Source organism: Sebastes fasciatus, chromosome 3 (genome assembly GCF_043250625.1).
Source record: "Sebastes fasciatus isolate fSebFas1 chromosome 3, fSebFas1.pri, whole genome shotgun sequence".
NCBI lineage: Eukaryota > Metazoa > Chordata > Actinopteri > Perciformes > Sebastidae > Sebastes > Sebastes fasciatus.
Genome location: NC_133797.1, coordinates 21,557,820 through 21,576,585, shown reverse-complemented (window position 1 = coordinate 21,576,585; position 18,766 = coordinate 21,557,820). Strand labels below are relative to the sequence as shown.

Here is an 18,766-nt window from a genome sequence, read left to right as displayed (position 1 = left end):
TGAAGATCTAATTTAACATCCGTCAGTAGCAGCTGAGGTCAACTGAACAATCAACTGAATGCCTTTTCCCCATTTTTAACTTTTATCTGATAGCATCAACACATAATTAAACCAGAAACATGCTGATAATAACAATTACCTGAATCTTTATCAATGGCAGAGACCCTGATCACTGGTTCTCCCGGGTCTCTGTTCTCCGCCACGCTGGCGTTGTAGACACTCTGACTGAAGACGGGCGTCTGGTCGTTGACGTCCCCCACCTCCACTGTCAGAGTCTGGCTGGAGGACAGCGAGGGCCGTCCGTGGTCGACCGCACGGACGGTCAGACGGTGGAAACGTTGTGTCTCATAGTCCAGAGGGGCCGAGAGGAACAAGAGGCCTGTAGAAGATGGAAGAAGATGAACTTTGAATATGATGGTTTCGTAATATTGCAAGCAGAAGTGGCTTGATGCTTTCTGAAGTGACATGTAATAAAATAAAAGCTGATTTGTCAGGATGTTTTCTTTAAGGGGAGAAGCTCCAGGCAAAAACATAACATGTCTTCTTTCAGACTAGTGGAAAGAAAACATACAAAATACACATTTAGGTCTCTATTTTACTACTTTGTCTGTTTGCGTCTATAGATTTCTCCTAAATTCACCAAAAGTTACCATAATTTGCATATTTAAACATAACATTTCAGAAAACTTGTAATATATATATTAAAAAAATATTATCTTAATATAAGTAATCAACTGAGGAAGTTTCATGGTGATATCTATTAGTTAAATCTTTTACCCTATTCAAATGTAGTGTCCTCAAATTGTATAGAATTTTACAAAACATATCTTTAAAGGCTGTTTTCTCAAAATTAGGTTTTTCTCACTTTGAGCCAGAAATCTGCACTTCAGTAGCACTTACATACATCAAACTTTCCAGTTTCATTCCCATCTATATTCTGAAGGGTTTTACCGAGGGGTTTGTTCATATATCATTCATAGCCTGATTTATACAACATTTTTTTCCTAAAAACATGGCGAAAATGGATTTTCTTTTTTTATGGCTGTTATGGCAGTATTTTCTGATTTATGGAGTGATAAAAATAGATATCCAGAATTCCCTCTGTCAAAACCTTTGACCTTTAATTGGAAATCAAACCCTCACAGGTACCGCATTTAGCATTAAAAATATGCTCAAATCACATGACAAACTCTAAGCCCGCTACAGCAAGTTTCATTAATGCGTTAAAGAAATTAGTGACGTTAAAACAAATTTGCGTTAACGTGTTATTATCGCATTAACTTTGACAGCCCTAAATATTAATGAATTTTGTATTTTAGAAGCCAATACCAATGTGAATATGACATGTGAGTGTGACGATACGTCAGCTAATATCAACTTGTTTTACAAGCACATCACATAAACAAATATTATTAATAAGGATCTCTTTTCTTCAGAGAATATCACCCACAATATGTAGTGACTGGGGGATTTTACATGAGAAAAATGAATTTTGCAGTGCTTCCTGGTGGGCAAACTAAGTAATGCGAGCACTGCTTCAAAGTTTTCTGAACTGCAATTTCTACTGTCTTATCTGCCGACATATACGGCAATGCAGATAGAACAGTAGTAAGTTAATATTTGCCGATATATACTGTATCAGCCCAGCCTATCTATCGGTAAGAGTCCTACCTGTTTTCTCCTCCAGTGTGAAGAATCCACTCTTGTTTCCAGCCACGATGACGTAGGAGACGACCCCGTTTTCACCCAGATCTCCATCTATGGCCACGAAATGATGCAGCAGACTCCCCATCTCTGCATCCTCCATCATGTCAACTGTGTCCGCTGACACAAACACCGGCCGGTTATCGTTCACATCCAGCAGGAAGACCTGAGCGGTCACTGACGTCTGCTTCTGCTCGTCCTTCTTCTTCGCCTGGTCGGTGGCTGTCACGGTGAAGGCAAAGCTGGGGTTGGTCTCGCGGTCTAAAGGCGCCGTGACAGTCAGACTCCCTGTGTTAGGGTTGATCTGAAAGGGGAAGCGTGATGAAGACCTGCTGAGCTGAGGGTCAAAGGTCAGGGAGTAGCGCAGGGCACTGTTGGGAAAGGTCCCGTCAGCGTCCCTGGCATGAAAAGCAAACGCCAGCGATCCGACTGCAGCGTCCTCCCACAGGCCGAACATCACCAGTTTGTCAGGGAACCACGGCGTGTGGTCGTTTACGTCCTCCACTATCACATTGACCAGCACAGACATGTTCACTCCAGAAGCGAGTCCCACATCTTCAGCTCGGACCATGAGGAAGTACTGCATGGCCGACTCGTAGTCCAGCGGCTGGTTGATGTATATGTCACCAGAGGAGCTGTCGATGCCGAAGTGAATGCTGCCGTCGCCCTCAGAGATGGAGTAGTGGAATCTCCCATAAGATGAAACACTGGCAGAGCCGATAACAGTCGCTGGCTCCGTGTCCTCTTTCACCGTAAAACGCCTCATAATCTGGTGGTCAGAGTGGCCGTACAGAGCCTCTAATCCATGAACCTGCAGGTGAAATACATACAAAGATTTTCAAAGTCACAGCAAAACTAGAACAGGTTAAAACACTGGGGAGATTTGGGTGGTGAGAACAAAAAAATGCCATGAAGCAAATCATGTGGCTTCCTCCCTTTAATGAGACTAGAACTGATCTGTTTCTTCTGTGATATACAGTATGTCTGATTATGCTGAAATAATAATAACAGACAGGCAGTGTTTTGAAATAAAGATGTATAAACTGAACGAACTACAGTTTTCTTGATTTTAAAAACACAGAGAATGGCAGACTTTGTAAAAAGCTCATCTATAGAGAGTATATCCAGCAGCAGTCAATAGTATGGAGTGGAGGGATGACTGTACCTGTACATGAATGAGTGCAGTGTCCTCCAGAGGTGTGGCTCCGTCGTCATTGGCAGTTACTTTCAGAGTGTAGTACACTCCGGTGTTCTCAGTGAACAGCTCCGTTGTTCGGATGTCTCCACTTTCACTGTCGATCTCAAAGTGTCCAAAACCTTCATCCTGTAAATCAGCTGAGACAAAACACAAGATGGTGATGATACCCAGAAACTCATCAATTATAGTAAAAGTGCATAACGTCCATAACTCACCTGAGACCAATGAGAAGGTGACTGTTCCATTTTCTCCAGCATCTAAATCCTTGGCGAACATGTTTGTCACCAAGGAACCTGCCGGAAGACCGGCCCATATCTGCAATGAAGAGAGGAACATGTACAGTGTGAATTAGACTGGATATACAGAATAACAAATTAATTGATTACTTACATTAAGACAATTATTTTTTGTACTAAGTTTTCTGAAAACGTATGTTTAAATATTCAAATGAGGCACTATCTTATCAAATATCTGTTAATTTGCAAACATTTCAAGAACAGATATCTGAACATGGAATAAAGCCAGGTTCAAAAATCTTTTAATTTTGTTTACATATTAGAGTCAAACTTCTCCAAACTGGGGGCGCGCCGACTGTCATCTACTGTAGGTAATACAATGACTATGGATAAGTACCTCATACAATCCTACTTCAAAAAAACCCAAACTATCCCTCTTAAAGTGCTGAAAAAAGGTGAATTTGAGCATCTACAATTCCTGCTGAAGTTCATGTGAGAAAAATAAAAAATAAATAAATCAAGAATGATTAAGGATGTTTAGAAATTCACTCTTACGAAAGGTTAAAAACGACATAATCTCAGGCTCATATTCAGTAGAATACAACAATTAGAAAAAGAGTAATGGTGCCATTTTTGGCATAATCTATATGAAAATCTTTCTTATATCGATAAAAAACTGCCCGTCTACCAGAATCACACAAACTCATACAATATATACAGTATATTATATTTAACACGTACAAGAATGTACAGGTCAGAGCCTAACGTGTTTACCTGAACATTGAGCTCCTTGCTGGCAGGCAGGTGTGTAAACTGTGGCGTGTTGTCATTGATGTCAGTGACCAGGATGTGAGCGGTGGCGGTGGCGTTGAGGCGAGGGTGGCCCTGGTCCGTCACCATCACCTTCAGACTGTGCTGGCTGTGCTGCTCCCGGTCCAACGCCACCCAGTTGATGATTTCACCTGGATGGGTCCAGAGAAGGGACAAAAAAGGTGAGGATGCACAGTAACGCCTAATATCACCTCAAAATGTTGTCAGTGTTTTTACCTGTTTTAGCGTTGATGCGAAAGAACTTCCCATCTGTTAGCAGGATGTAGGACAGCTGGGCGTTTTTCCCAGAATCCTTATCCGTGGCCTTGACTGTTCCCACCAGGCCTTGAGGCGACGACCCCTCTGACACAGTGAAGTAGTAGACGTCGCTGCTGAACACTGGAGGGTTGTCGTTGATGTCCAGCACCAGCACTGTCACCGTGGCTGTAGCGGTCATGTTCGCCAGCGAGGCATCCCCGGCTGTGGCCAGCACTCGGAAACGAAACCTGGATTCTGTCTCGTAGTCTAGATTATGGGAGAGAAACAACCACCCGCTGTTTGGGTGAATCCGAAACGGAGCAGGAGGAAATCCAGCTTCTGCTTCCAGGGAGTAGGTGAGGCCGGAGTTCAACATGTGAGCTCCCCGGCTCCGGTGCGCCCTCACCTGGATGACCCTCGAATCTTTCCTGTAGCCCTCACCTATCTCCACCTGGTAGACTAATGTCTCGAAGGCGAGGCTGTATTCGGCGGCGGTGCGGTCCACGTTGACCGTGAGGGTCAGTGTAGAACTCTGTGAAAGCTCCCCTTCATCTTTAGCCACGATGTCCAGGCTGTACCTCTGCTGGTGATCCACCTGTAAACTCTGATTTAATGTAACCGTCCCGAGATTGTGGTCAACAACAAACGTGCCATTTCTGGTACTTTTCAGGTGATACCGCACCCTCCCATTGGCGCCACTGTCGTAGTCGTGTGCATGAGCAATGAACAACACCGTCCCCGGCAGTGTGTTCTGAGACACTGTGATGGTGTCGCTGAGTTTGGGGAAAACAGGAGCGTTGTCGTTAATGTCGGCGATAGTGATGTTGACCTGGGTGGTGCTGTAAACTGGAGAGGTGTCAGTGTAGGACTGAAGGACCAGCAGGGCGTACGGCTGCGACTCGTGGTCCAGAGGTTTGACGTTGCTGATCAGGCCGTACTTCGGGTGAACGGAGAACAAACCCTGAGGGTCTCCAGAGGAGATTCGGTAGGACACTGATTCTGAGTCTGTGAAGACAAAGAGTTTGTATTGATAGATGATCAACAAAACATTAAAGGGGACATACAGTATCATGTTAATTATCAGGTTCACACTTGTGTTTTGGGGTTTCTACTAGAACATGTTTACATGCTTTAATGTTCAAAAATCACATTATTTTTCTCCTGCTATCTGCCTGAATATACCTGTATTCACCCTCCGTCTGAAACGCTCCGTTTTAGCTCCTGTCTCTTTAAGACCCCTCTGCTCTGATTGGCTTGAGAGAAAAATATGGTGCACCTTAGCAAAGGTAGTTCTCAAGCTGTGGGCGATATATTCTAATGAGCCTGTATGTGACATAGGAAGGGGAGCCAAATCTGAATGTGTGTGTTGAATCACATATTTTCTGATCTAGACAGCCCACAAAAAACTGACTGGGTTGTCTTATTTCAGTTTGTCGGTTGGTTGGAACTCCAGATACCCAAATGTAAGAGCACACGCACTGAAAAGGTGAGTTTTTCATGATGTCCCCTTCAAAAGGTCGGTTCTCTTAAATGCTAAACTAAAATTTTAATTCCCTTCCTTTCTTTTAATGGTTGCATTTAGACATACAGATAGTTTTGAAATAGAAATGTTAGTAAAAAGAAATCCCCAAACCAGAGCAAATAAAACCCAAACTATCTTCAAAACGAGAGATAAGTGAGAACATGTGAACCAATATTCTGTACAAAACATGAAGTGATGTGTAGTTTTCATTTAGCGTCTTGGAAGTTAGATCAAGAGATAGGAAACAAAACAAATAATAATTTAAAAATGCAAAACGCTTATAGAAAAAGGTAACGAGGGGTTAATGTGAGAGTTGTGGTGAAGAAAAAGTGAAAAAAAAGAAAATCGATGGAAGGAAAAAATAGGAAAAAATAAATAAATAAAATAAATAAATAAAAGAATAAAAAAGAAAGTAACTGCAACTTAAAATGAGTGCATATATATATATATATATATATATATATATATATATATATATATATATATATAATAAAAGATCAACATGGATACACAGCACAGTGAGCAACATGAAGTAATAACAGTAGATCTCATTAATCCTCTCCAAGTGTTTGTTGCTCTTCAACAGTAACTAGCAAACCACAGAAACAAACAGAGAGCTTAAAGACGCTCAAACACGCCCAATTTTGTTGTTTCCGCTTTAAATTGAAGCGTTAATCTGTTAATGGATTAGACAACCTTAAATGACTGTCTAGTGGAGTGGAGGGGTTCAGCTGCTGAAGGGACTAAGAGGAGTTAGTGGGACATAACGAGTGGACTATATAACTAGAGACTCTAGTTCATGTTACTGTACATCACATATTATGCAGAATATAAACTATACTTTATCTCCTTCAGTAAGAATCTTATTTGTATTTATAATATGTAAAACTCACTTTTACCTGCAACTACATTGAATAAACTCAACAAATGCTATTATGATATACATATTTATAATAACAATAAATCCTCCGCCAGTCCAGGGGTGTATTTATTTATGGCTCTGACAATCTTTGACTTTAGAGAACAATGATATAATATAATGTACAACTGTCTTTGACCCTTTGCCGTCTGTCATCTGTACATGTGGTTTAAGAGGATTAAAGATTAAACCGCTCGCCTCTTCATGTCTGGGAGGAGATTTGAGCAATGACAACGATCGCTCAGTTGTGTTTGTCACAATCATGTGTCAGGACAAATCCAGCTTAAATATACTGCATTACTGCAACATCCAGTGCCGGGGAAATGAGCCTTTCACATCAATTAGTTAACTTTATTTTTGATTTTACAAATTTGTTTTAAAGTTAGTATTACTAGAAGTATATAATAAATAAAAAGAGTATTTTTTTAGCCTCCTCATATACTGTATATTAATATATTACTCATTAATCTTTTTTCCAAATGACTCAACCTCCATTTCTTTGGACTGTGAGAGGAAACTGGTGCGCACAGACACAAGGAGAGCTGAGAGTGATTACAACTGGGTCACCATGTCATTTCAGGATATTTACAACAAATGGAACTGTTAATGTAATGAACTTTTAATCAAGAATATCTGATACAAATGCTCCTTAACTATAAGAAGATGTTCATCCACCTATATTCTTTTTAAGCTTGCAAAATGTAATTATATTGTCCCAGAGCAGGGGTTTTCAAAGTCTTAGACCTAATATACTTGCTTAGTTTCACTCAATTCCTGGATGCCCATGGCATGGGATCATGATTATGTTATTTGATCCAATGGACGCTCAACAATTGAGCCAAAATAGCTTGCTGTTTGACATAACTTCAGACAACACCAAATTCATAAAAATTATTATTAGTTTCTAACTCTGGGAAAGTGGGAAAGTAAAATTCCCCAAAACTACTGTATCTCTGAACTCTCTCTTTAACCAAGTCACGCACATTTAGGCTATTTTATGTGATTGTCTTTTGATAATTAATGTAATATTGTTTCACTTCCATCCACTGAGCCTCCCTTAAAACAGTTTGGAGACCCCCGGGGAGGCCCACCTCACACTTTGAAAACCTTTGCTCTACAGGGTCTATACAATTGAGCTGTTGGGGTGAAAAGGACAGATGCATGCTGGTGTTCTACAAACAACAAGAAGTTAGTTACTGTAGTTTGTCCCACTGATCTGGCAAGCTTATCAACATGGTCAGCAGGTGGAGCGACACACAGCTCAAGGAGGCCAGTAAGGGACTTTAAAACCCTTAGATCCTGATCGCCATATGTGTCACACCTTAACACACAGACATGGCACACGCATCTTTAAATTCAGAGTGACTTACACTTTCGGGGGATCTGATGTCCGTCACAAACAAACATCCATAAATCCACTTAGAAATCCTAAAAAAAATCCTTATAACCCATTATAACTCCTCTAAGGCTCCTTATTCTCAGAACTTGCCTGAGAATCATCACGTTTTTAGGTTTTCTCCAGCATCACGGTAATCCAGTGATAGTTGTCTGTACATCCGTGGGCACATTGCAAACACAAACCATTAATAGCTAATTCGGCAGACTGTTAATGGTGCCAATTTGCCAAAATATAAACAAATATTGGCTAAAAAACTCCATGGCAACATTATACTTCTTGTCTACTACCCATAAAGGCCACAAATTGTGTGATCTGTAGCTCAAAAACTTAGAGGGGGGGCACAATTTTAACCTTTCACTGATTTTTATAAATGTGTTAAGTAATCTGATTACTCTTACATCTATCTGTGGTAATATCAACCTTCTCATCCAGCTGCTCTCAGACCAGAATATGCACTCACTTGCTGGGTTTATGGCCGCCACCGTTCCCACAGGAGTCCCTGGCGGCGCGTCCTCAGGCACCGTAAAGGTGTAGCGTGACCTCTGGAACACAGCTGGAGCCTGGGCGCTGGGTAAAACGTTGATGGTGACCTCTGCCGGCCTGACGGAGGTCAAGCCCTCCCCATCTGTTGCTGTTATGGAGAGCTTCACACTGGCTGCACCCAGATGGGTCAGAGTGGAGGTCAGGAGGAGCATTCCTACACAGACATGACAGAAATAAGTTAGTGTTTTATTCGTTAAGCTTTAACAGTTATACAATCATTCCAAAGGTTGTTTTATTTTGCTTTATTTCAATAACAGCACTTAATTGAATCGTCATTTTTCTTCATTTCTTTTCCTTTATTTAACCAGGTAAAAGTTTCAGTAAGTTTAGTAGTAATCAGCAACTATTTAAATTGTTTGATCATGTTAATCATTGTTCAAGCAAAAACGCCAGTTTTTCTCTGGTTCAGCTTCTCAAATGTGAGAATTGCTTATTTTCTATGTTTCATATATCAATTTAAAATTATATATTTTTTTTTTTGGACTGTTGGTTAGTCAAAATAAACAATTTGAAAGCATCACCTTGGGCTCTGGGAAATTATAGACAAAACAATGAATCCATTAATTGAGAAAATATTGATCAGATTGATCAATAAACAGCACATAAACAGTTTACAACAATTTAGACAACAAAAAGGTAAAGAAAAACTGTCCAACACTACGCAAACAATATCTAGTCAAGATGCACATAGAGGTATTTGAATCTTAAAAACAACATCCAAATGAACTTAAAACAATTCTTCAAATTCTTTAAATTAGACTGCGTTCACAGCCAGATTTGCAACATGCTGCGTTGGTAATAACCACATCTACATTAGTCAACACTTTGTTTACTGCATTAACAGGCACGATGACAGATGGTCAGGATGGAACGTGACTAAATTTTGTCACCTAAATTCACCTTTCAATCCCGTCCCTACGATAGAGAGAATCAACTCTACTGCCCATACTATAATCGGTTTGGAAAAGCATTCATATGCAGGTAGAACTACTTCAAATACACAAATTGATGGCTTATTCTACTTATTTAGTATTTTATTCAGTATTAAATTGTGGTTTAGTACCTTACACTCAGCCACATGGGGATATAAAGCTTTGGGCCTCCTGCATCATCCCCTGCTGAGCAGTGACACTGGTAATCATATCATGGGGACTTACACAAAGTAAGTAGTAGTTTATCCCTGAATGCTGCTGCTGCCAGTCACACAACTTACTTAAAAGACTAGTGAGTGGATCTATGTGACAAGTCACTGAAGTCATATTCAAATATAGTTTAAAAAAACTCATTTAAAGTGTAACTATCCACGTAAAAACCACTGTGCTGGAGCGCCTGGCAACATATGGAACTAGAAAACCTAAGGAGTCCATTGGTACCAACTATGTCATGCTAGCTTGTCACGAAGGAGGCTAAATAACACTCCAAACTTACGCTAAATTTTGGCGAGGAAAAACTGGCATGGCCATTTTCAAAGGGGTTCCTTGACCTCTGACCTCAAGATATGTGAATGAAAATGGTTTCTATGGGTACCCACGAGTCTCCCCTTTACAGACATGCCCACTTTATGCTAATCACATGCAGTTTGGGGCAAGTCATAGTCAAGTCATCACACTGACACACTGACAGCTGTTGTTGCCTGTTGGGCTGCAGTTTGCCATGTTATGATTTGAGCATATTTGTTATGCTAAATGCAGTACCTGTGAGGGTTTCTGGACAATATTTGTCATTGTTTTGTGTTTTAATTGATTTCCAATAATAAATATATACATACATTTGCATAAAGCATCATAGTTGCCCACTCCCATGTTAATAAGAGTATTAAATACTTGAAAAATCTCCCTTTAAGGTACATTTTGAACTAAAACAATTGTGAGATTAATTTGCGATATTAAATATTTTAGTCGATTGACAGCCCTACTCATTACTTTTAAAGTGCTAGACGGTCTAGCCCCAGCATACATCTATGAACTTCAATGCCCCTATCTTCCTGCACGCAATCTACAACAAAACTCTCCTAACAGTTAAAACTAAAGGAGACTGTGCTTTTGCTGTCAGGGCCCCAAAACTGTAGAACAGTCTTCCTTTTGAAATTTGTCTTGCAACCTCGTTGATTTCTTTCAAATCGCTACTAAAAACTCATTTTTACAAACTTGCTTTTTTGTAACTTTGTTTGATGTGTTTCTTGTAATTTTGTATTATTTGTGAAGCACTTTGTAACCCTGTTTTGAAAGGTGCTATATAAATAAATAAAATAAAGTTATTATTGAAAGTGCTGCATGGATTTTGCTCTTTCTTCTTTTTACTCTTTAACTGCAACAACAACATTCTTCTACTTGGAAACAAAACTATAAAAGACACTAAAAAGTCTGTTTTCTTACGGCTGCCTACCTGTTTGTTTATCCAGTGTGAACAAACTGGACATGTCACCAGGAAGGACATCGTAGGTGACCTGTCCAAAGCTGCCAGAATCTCGGTCGGTGGCGATAACGTTGAGGATTTCTGTGCCGGGCTGTGTGTGGCTGCTGATGCTCATAGTGTACTCGTCGGGGTTAAACACTGGAGCGTTATCGTTCAGGTCTTCCACCTCGATGTGCACGTAGGTTTGAGCGCTCAGGCCTCCCTGACATTTTGAAAAGTGAGGAAAGAAGAGAATTTCGTATAAGAAATGAAACATTAAGTAAAAAGAAATCTTGTTAGGATCACAGTGCAGGGAGTAAATCATGATGCTTCAAGAAAGAAGGTCAGGTGTTGACACAGTACGTCAAAGCTAATTATTCCTAAAGGAAGGCCACTCACTGGATCTTCAGCCTTGATCAGGACGTCGTGGACCGTCTGCCCCGAGTCTCGATCAATATCCTGAGAGACGCACAGCTCTCCCGTCTGTGGGTGGATTCTGAAGAGCGGGTGTTTGTCCTGCATGTCAAAGCCGTCAGACAGAGAGTAGAGCAGGGTGCCAAACTCAGGGCCGTCTGCATCTGTGGCCACAACCTACAAAGAAGGAAAATACAGTTACATGTAAACAACTAAAACACCGTAATACATTTATCTATGATTTTTTTTCTATGGCATTTTCACCGTACACTCTGGAAAAAGTTTTTACTGCCTTACGGGGTCATAGCTCTTAATTATACTTTACATGCAATTGATTCCCTCTATTTTTGGATTTTATTCTGTGCTCTTTGTTAGTGCTGGGTATTTTCAGCCCACGAGTCACTGAGCATTCATGAGGTTATATTGTACAGTTTGTAAGCATAGATTTATTTTATTTATGTCTTCCCTCAATAGAGGCTATAGAAAATGTATATCAATTATGTGTTATTGATGAGTGTGTCACCATTCTATTTGTATGGAGTGGCTTTTGCCATGTTGGCTTTCAAGATATATATATTTCTTTCATTGTATTGCTGGTTGTTTCTGACTGTTCTGGCCACGCCTCTGTTGTTGTGAGAGGATGTGTCCTGGCGGTGCATCCACAGATGATTCCTATTATGTAATCATGTAGTCCCTTTCCTGATTGGTGTCTGTGCCTCACCTGAAATATTTAAAACTGGCATTACGTCTTGAGTGATCACGCTGATGACGGCTTATAGCTGAAACGCGTTCGTTTGTTTGCCCAAAATAAACTAAAAAAGACTCTTTATCTGTGAGTGCCGGTGATTTGCTTCTTCTGTTCTTACCACTACCTGGCTGCTATTTTCTATTTCAACAACTAAAACACTGTCATTAACATCTGAGGTGCAATAATGAAAAAAATACAGAAGCGTTCAGTGTAATAAAGTGTCAAGAAGAAGGAATGAGGAGTTTGGTCCATCTTATAGATGATAGAGATACTTAAACAGCAACTTAGTGTAACTGCATTCAGTAATTGACTGAATAAAACTAGTAGTGGTAAGAGACAAACCGCCCTCAGACACCTCACTGCTGCCAGATGAAATGAATAAATCCAACAACCTGTAGAGAATTCCTCATCAGGAATGGAGTTTGACAAGGAAGGTGATTTAAAATATGTATATAATGTATGTATGTAAAATATGTAAATGTTAAATCAAATGATCTGTGCGGTATGATTTGTTCCTGTTGGTGGTGGTTGTTACTTGTCTTTGGAAAACGATGCCAACGTCTAAACTCGTAAAGCCTTATTTAAGGTAATCCTTGACCAGAAGGCTGTTATTTACTGTAAGCATCACCTGCCTATATAAACCTGTAGACCTCCATTAGGTGTCAGAAAGTTGTTCTGCCAGTTCAATGTGGATAATATTTCATGGAGAGTTTTGTCTATATGATGTCTAATACTTTGTTGATATTATCTAATACTTATTAAACTTTTTATTTCTGCCAAAAGACCATTAGTCCACGCCATTACTATTAAGTATACATGCATATGAAATTCTTTTCTCTGCTGATAAACTTTAAATATGAACTACTTTGATTATCTTATCATTATAATTTTCTTTTCATAGACCTAACATTGTTTGCTGTTGTATTTGTATGAATTTTCTGTTCTGTTAACTTTGCCCACTGTGTTATGTTTTGTCTTATTATCTCCATCAGGTGTAAGCCTGTGGGGAGATCATGCGTTCGGTCGTGTGTCTGTCTGTCTGTCTGTCTGTCTGTCTGTCTGTCTGTCTGTCTGCAGCTAATCTCGCACACTACTGGACCCGTCAGCCTAATATTTTCTGTGCTCATTTATGACTTTATGCTCAAGGACGTCTTGTGATTGCGGTGATTCACAATTTTTGAAAAAACTATTGTATTGACTGTTTTATACTGTTATTGACTGCTGCTGACTTGTCACTCCTCTTAACCGGCCGGTAGGGGCCGCAAGTAATCAACAACTGCTTCAGTAGCTGGAGGCAATCGGCTAGACTAAAGCAAGCCTTACCTAGTCTGTTGCAGACCACATTTTGGCCTTTGTCATGGTTCAAAAACTGACATCCATTGAAAAGTTTGGTCTCATTTTGAACCGGAGCAAAATGCAAATGAATTCCATACCAGATATGTCATGATCCACTAAAGCAAGGCATGATACGAGATGAGTAAACCACCATTTTTGTTATCTTTGCATCTTTGTTAAAATGAAATAGATGTGTTGTTCAGCACGTAGCAACATACAGGTATCTGTTATAAAAGGTTGGTTTTACCTCTGTAGTAACCGCGTGAATCATAATACTGTTCTGCCAGAGAAGGTCAACATAATAAAAACATAAAAAAGTCCCTCCATCAAAGGGTTTAGAGTATCACTGCAGCGGAAAACAAGAGTCAAGACACACCTCACATCCGACAGAGATCCTTTCATGTCTCACCGTGGCCCGGGACAAGAGAAGCATATTGCAGATAGAGCGCTCACTTTCCAGCCATAAAGATGACATCATTCCTGAGTTTATGAACTCTGATCAGAGGAACTTTTACAGTCATGGGTCAAGGTCTGATGTATAACACACCAAGCAAGCTTTTCAACCCACTTTACATCTCTTTATGACTGCCAAGAAAATCATTTTAAAATCCTGGATTTCTCCTGATGTCTGTATACAAATGAATACAGTATGTGTACGACAGGCTAAATAATGCTCAGTCCGCTATAGTTGAGAAATGGGATTCCATATAGAGGGACGTCATAAGTTGTTTCCACTTTCTTAGGTCTAGCGAGCTCAATCTAGTGCAGTCTAATACAACAGCCCTGTAATAAATCCTACCATGAAGGTTATGATAATCAGTTTTTGTTGATGTAAAAGCAAAATATTCTCTGGTTCCAACTCCTAAAATGTTAAGATGTACTGCTTTTCCCTGTTTTATATTATTGTAAATGTATTATCTCTGAGTTTTGAACTGTTGGTAAAAAGCTCTGGGAAGTTGTGATGGGCATTATTTATTTTTTTTAATTTTATAGACTAAATAGTTAAATAAATCAACAGATGAATTGATTATGACAGCAGCCCTATTGGCTTTTCACCTCCCACTTTTATCTCACTTCTCTGCCGTGTTGTTTATGCAGAGCTCTTTCATATATACCTGCTGAAGATCCACTGTTAGCTATTTGTTGCACAGTAAGGGATGGAGCAGCAGACTGTGACTCATTCACTCATATTAGCTCATATTCTTGCTTAGTCTGAGTTTTTCACTTTTCTGAAGGCATTTTGTTTTAGCAAAAAGTAAAGGGCTGAGGTGCGTATGCAAAACACACACATACAGTATATCTCAGGCTTCTACTAGATGACTCTACAGTGAAAAATACTTAACTGAAAAACACTGACTTTTAGTTCCTATCCAATCAAATTAAATGCCAAACATCACTTATGTTCAGTATGTCAGTTAGAAAATGCATTGCTATAAATAAGGCCTCTTTTGTAATGGGCTTCAGCTTGTGCCAGGCTGCAGGAGTGTGGTACCAGGCATCACATCTGTCATTAAGGTCACAGTGCTGAACTGGTAAGAGTGTGTGTGTTGTGCGTTTAGGAGGAACACTGGTGTCTTTGTGTGCACAGACTGAAGGCTACGTTTGTCTTATGATACGTAAGAAAGAGACGGAGAGAATAAAAGGTTGCATGTTGACACTGGAGACTTCTTTAACTGCTCTGGTTCGTCAGCATTTTGTAAAACCAAACTAGTTGATGTATAATTGTAAGTGTTTTGTTGAGCAGCAGTTCCCAAGATTTTGCCATATGAACCCTTAAAATAAAGCAATGTCTACTTATGATTTCCTCTCTCTCCCTCTTCATTACCTGTCAGTTTTCTACTACATACAGCACTATCCAATAAAGGCACAACAATGCCCCCTAAATAACTTGAAAAATGTACTGGAATGAAGGCAAAAATGTCAGGAACGAATATCTCAAAAGTTGGACAATTAAACAAAACAATTCCCATGGAAAGATATCGCTAAGTGTAAGTGAGAATAACATGTTTTATACATTTTAAAGCTGTAGCCGGTAACTTTGAGCATGTGATAAAAGGTTATTTTTATAAAATGGTCAAACGGTCAAACTAGGCAGCGCTGATCAAATATGAATCAATATGCTGTTACTGTAATGCCTATTTCTCGCCTCAAATGTTTTCCGAAACATCTTGTAGTGTACTGTTTAGCTGTAAAATGAGAAAGTTTGCTCCGGCTGGTTTGGCGGTGCTTGGTTTTGGCTTGATCGTTTTCAACATGGTGGCCAGATCACAAACTTTCTAATTTTACAGTTAAACAGTGCACTAGAAGATGTTTCTGAAAACATTTGAGGCAAGAAATACGCATTACAATAACAGAATATTGATTCATATTTGATCAGCGCTGTCGAGTTCGACAGTTTGATTGGAGTTCATGAGCTTCGCGAGCAGTGATTGACAGCTGCTTTAGAGACAGCTCGGCTCTGATTGGTTCTCTTCCTTCGTGCGCTGTCTTGCAAATGCCATTAGAAGTACCGGAGGACAAAGAGGAACCTGATTTTTTCACAGATTATCTGTCTCATGCACTACTGTCAGGATATAGTGACAGCTTTATAAAAATAAGTTTTTATCATATTTGCTCAAAGTTACCGACTGCTACTTTAAGCTTAATAATCTCCAACATACTTGTAAAAAGCAGCTCCCAACGTTACTGTGCTCCGGTATGGACACGTTGTACAGCTGCTGCTGGAACACGGGCTCGTTGTCGTTGACGTCCTCCACCAGCACGGTGACTGTAGCCGTGGACGACAGGGCCGGTTCCCCTCCATCAGCCGCCACCACCAGGAACCAAACCTCCATCTGCGTCTCTCTGTCCAGAGCTGCAGCCGTGGTGACCAGGCCCGACTCCGGGTCGATGCTGAGGAGGCTGTCTTGGCTGGACTTGAGGATGGAGTATCTGATATCTGAGTTGACGCCCTCATCTTCATCTCTGGCCTTCATCTGGATGAGGGAGCTCCCCTGAGGAGCGTCCTCGGAGATGCTGACGGTGTACACGTCTTTCTCAAAAACCGGGTGGCAGTCGTTGGTGTCAGCCACCCTCAGGAGGAGGACCACCTCGCTGCTCAGGGATGGGCTCCCAAAATCTGATGCTTGCACCTTCAGCTCATACAGATCCTTCTCTTCTCTGTCCAGCTCTGCGTTGACACACAAAGCGTATAGAAAATCATCCGTCTGTTTCAGAGTGAACTTCCCATCATCCTCCTCGAGTGTGACGGTGACCATCTCCTCCTTAAAGTCGGGGTCCGACACTGAGATCCGGGCAACGTAGTCCCCGATGGCTGCTGCCTCTGACACCACCGCATCTCCCGACTCACTGAGAAACATCACGCTGATGGTGGGACTGTTATCGTTGATATTAAGCACCCTCACACCGACAAAGGTGCTGCTGTACTCGGGCTGAGCCCCGTTATCTCTGGCGCTTATGATCAACTCGTGAAAAGCCTGAGTCTCATAGTCGAGCAGCTTGTTGAGGTACACCACCCCGCTGGTTTCGTTGATGGAGAAGACCTCATTGGGGTCACTCTGCCGCCTGTTGATCTCGTAGGTGATCCTGCCGTTGTCGCCCAGGTCGAGGTCGGTGGCGTGGACCTGGCACACGGCAGACAACACTGGAGCATCCTCGGGGAGCGAGGCGTGATACTCGGTCTGGTTGAACACAGGAGGGTTGTCGTTCTCATCCAGGACGTGAATGTTCACCTGAAGGGCCCCCCTCCTAGCTGGCACGCCACCATCGAACGCCTCAATGGCGAAGGAGTAGAAGTCCTGTGTTTCTCTGTCTAGTCTGCTGATGAGGATGAGATCCAGGCTCGGGTGGCTCTCGGATCCACTGCGATACTCCAGGTGGAATAGCTCCATCATCTCGCTCTCTGTGATCCTGTATCCCTGGGTACCAAACTCCCCCTCATCCCCATCTTTAGCACCGTCGAGCTGAAATCGACTCCCAGGGGGGCTCAGCTCGGATATCTCCAAGTCCACCTCCTCTGAGGGGAACACAGGCGAGTGGTCGTTCACATCTTCCACCTCTAGCTTCACTTTGATCATCTCACCTGTCAGAGTGGCTGCCACGAACTCGTACCTGTCCCTGCTCTCTCTGTCCAGGACCACAGCTGTGGAGATGATCCCAGTGTCCGCGTCTATCTCCAAGTCTCTGAACACATAAGAGTCTCTGCTCTCCGAGATGAAGAAGCCAGTGCTCGGCCTGCTTAACCCGGCTCCCAGATCTCCCACGATGGTTTTAGCGGGCAAGCCCTCTTTAACGGAGAGCGTCAGGTTGAACACCTGTCCGAGCGACTGCGCGTAAAGCAGCGACATCAGCGCGACCATCCAAAGGAGCGACGTTGCGGCGTTTTTGCGACCCATATTGCTCCTTTTCCACACGACTCTGAACTCTTTTGGTTTGTGAGTCGAAGTTATAGGCTACATATTTCCTTGTCAGCAGTGGCGGCCGGCCAATAGAGGGCGCTAGGGCGCCGCCCTCCCTGAGTCACACACAAAAAAACATTACTACTACTACTAATAACAATAATAAAAATTATATAAATTGTCAATATTTGTGTTTTAAATATGGAAAGCACCCTGTAATATGTGTAATTTGATTGTAATGTGATTATATTTTGTATTAATAATCTGAATCTGTAAAGTAACTAAAGTTGTCAGATAAATGTAGTGGAGTAAAAAGTCTAATATTTCCCTCTGAGATGTAGTTGAGTAGAAGTAGAAAGTAGCAGAACATGGAGATACTCAAGTCAAGTAGAAGTACCTCAAAATTGTATTTAAGTACTTAGTTACATTCCACCACTGAGTATTTTATACAGTTGTGTTTTTTAAAAGCATTATTTAATCTTCCTGTTGAAATAAAATAATTGTTAATTATTTAACTGCAAAGTAGTAATGTGTTTTTAATATACCTTCACTTTTTTTTTTGCGTTAAATCATACCGGGATGTTTGCTGAAATTGATTGGATGTGGCACCACAGCCCCACCAAGAAAAAAATCCACCAGATGCCCCTGCTTGTCAGTCACACTCCTCAATCACATTTCAGAGCTCTTCTCCAGACACAAAAAAAACAGGAAACCGTGCGTTTTTGCGCGCAGGAAAACAGCCAGCAGTCATTCTCCATCACAATAAATCCAGCAGTTTATTGTGTGATTTAAGAGGTTAGATATCCACACATGTAGTAGAGTAAATCCTCCTGAGCTTCTTCTTCTTCACACATCATCATGGCACCAAATGGCCACAGAGCACCAACTG

The 18,766-nt window shown here is 41.2% G+C and overlaps 1 protein-coding gene across 2 annotated transcripts in view; it reads right to left on the bottom strand.

Moving 5' to 3' along the window:
* Positions 1 to 18,737, bottom strand: part of dchs2 (dachsous cadherin-related 2) — a 37,953-nt gene extending 19,216 nt beyond the window's left edge. The window contains exons 1-11 of one of the 2 annotated variants that reach the window (XM_074629580.1): positions 18,453 to 18,575; positions 16,141 to 17,993; positions 11,383 to 11,574; positions 10,975 to 11,206; positions 8,507 to 8,743; positions 4,186 to 5,211; positions 3,913 to 4,100; positions 3,118 to 3,217; positions 2,870 to 3,039; positions 1,672 to 2,515; positions 140 to 379 (exon numbers count right to left, since the gene is read on the bottom strand). In XM_074629580.1, coding sequence (XP_074485681.1) covers positions 140 to 379; positions 1,672 to 2,515; positions 2,870 to 3,039; positions 3,118 to 3,217; positions 3,913 to 4,100; positions 4,186 to 5,211; positions 8,507 to 8,743; positions 10,975 to 11,206; positions 11,383 to 11,574; positions 16,141 to 17,874 — 4,963 coding nt within the window. In that variant the 5' untranslated portion in view covers positions 17,875 to 17,993; positions 18,453 to 18,575. Of the gene's footprint in view, positions 1 to 139; positions 380 to 1,671; positions 2,516 to 2,869; positions 3,040 to 3,117; positions 3,218 to 3,912; positions 4,101 to 4,185; positions 5,212 to 8,506; positions 8,744 to 10,974; positions 11,207 to 11,382; positions 11,575 to 16,140 lie in introns of both variants that reach the window. The other variant, XM_074629581.1, reaches the window with a different exon arrangement.
* Positions 18,738 to 18,766: the final 29 nt, after the last annotated feature.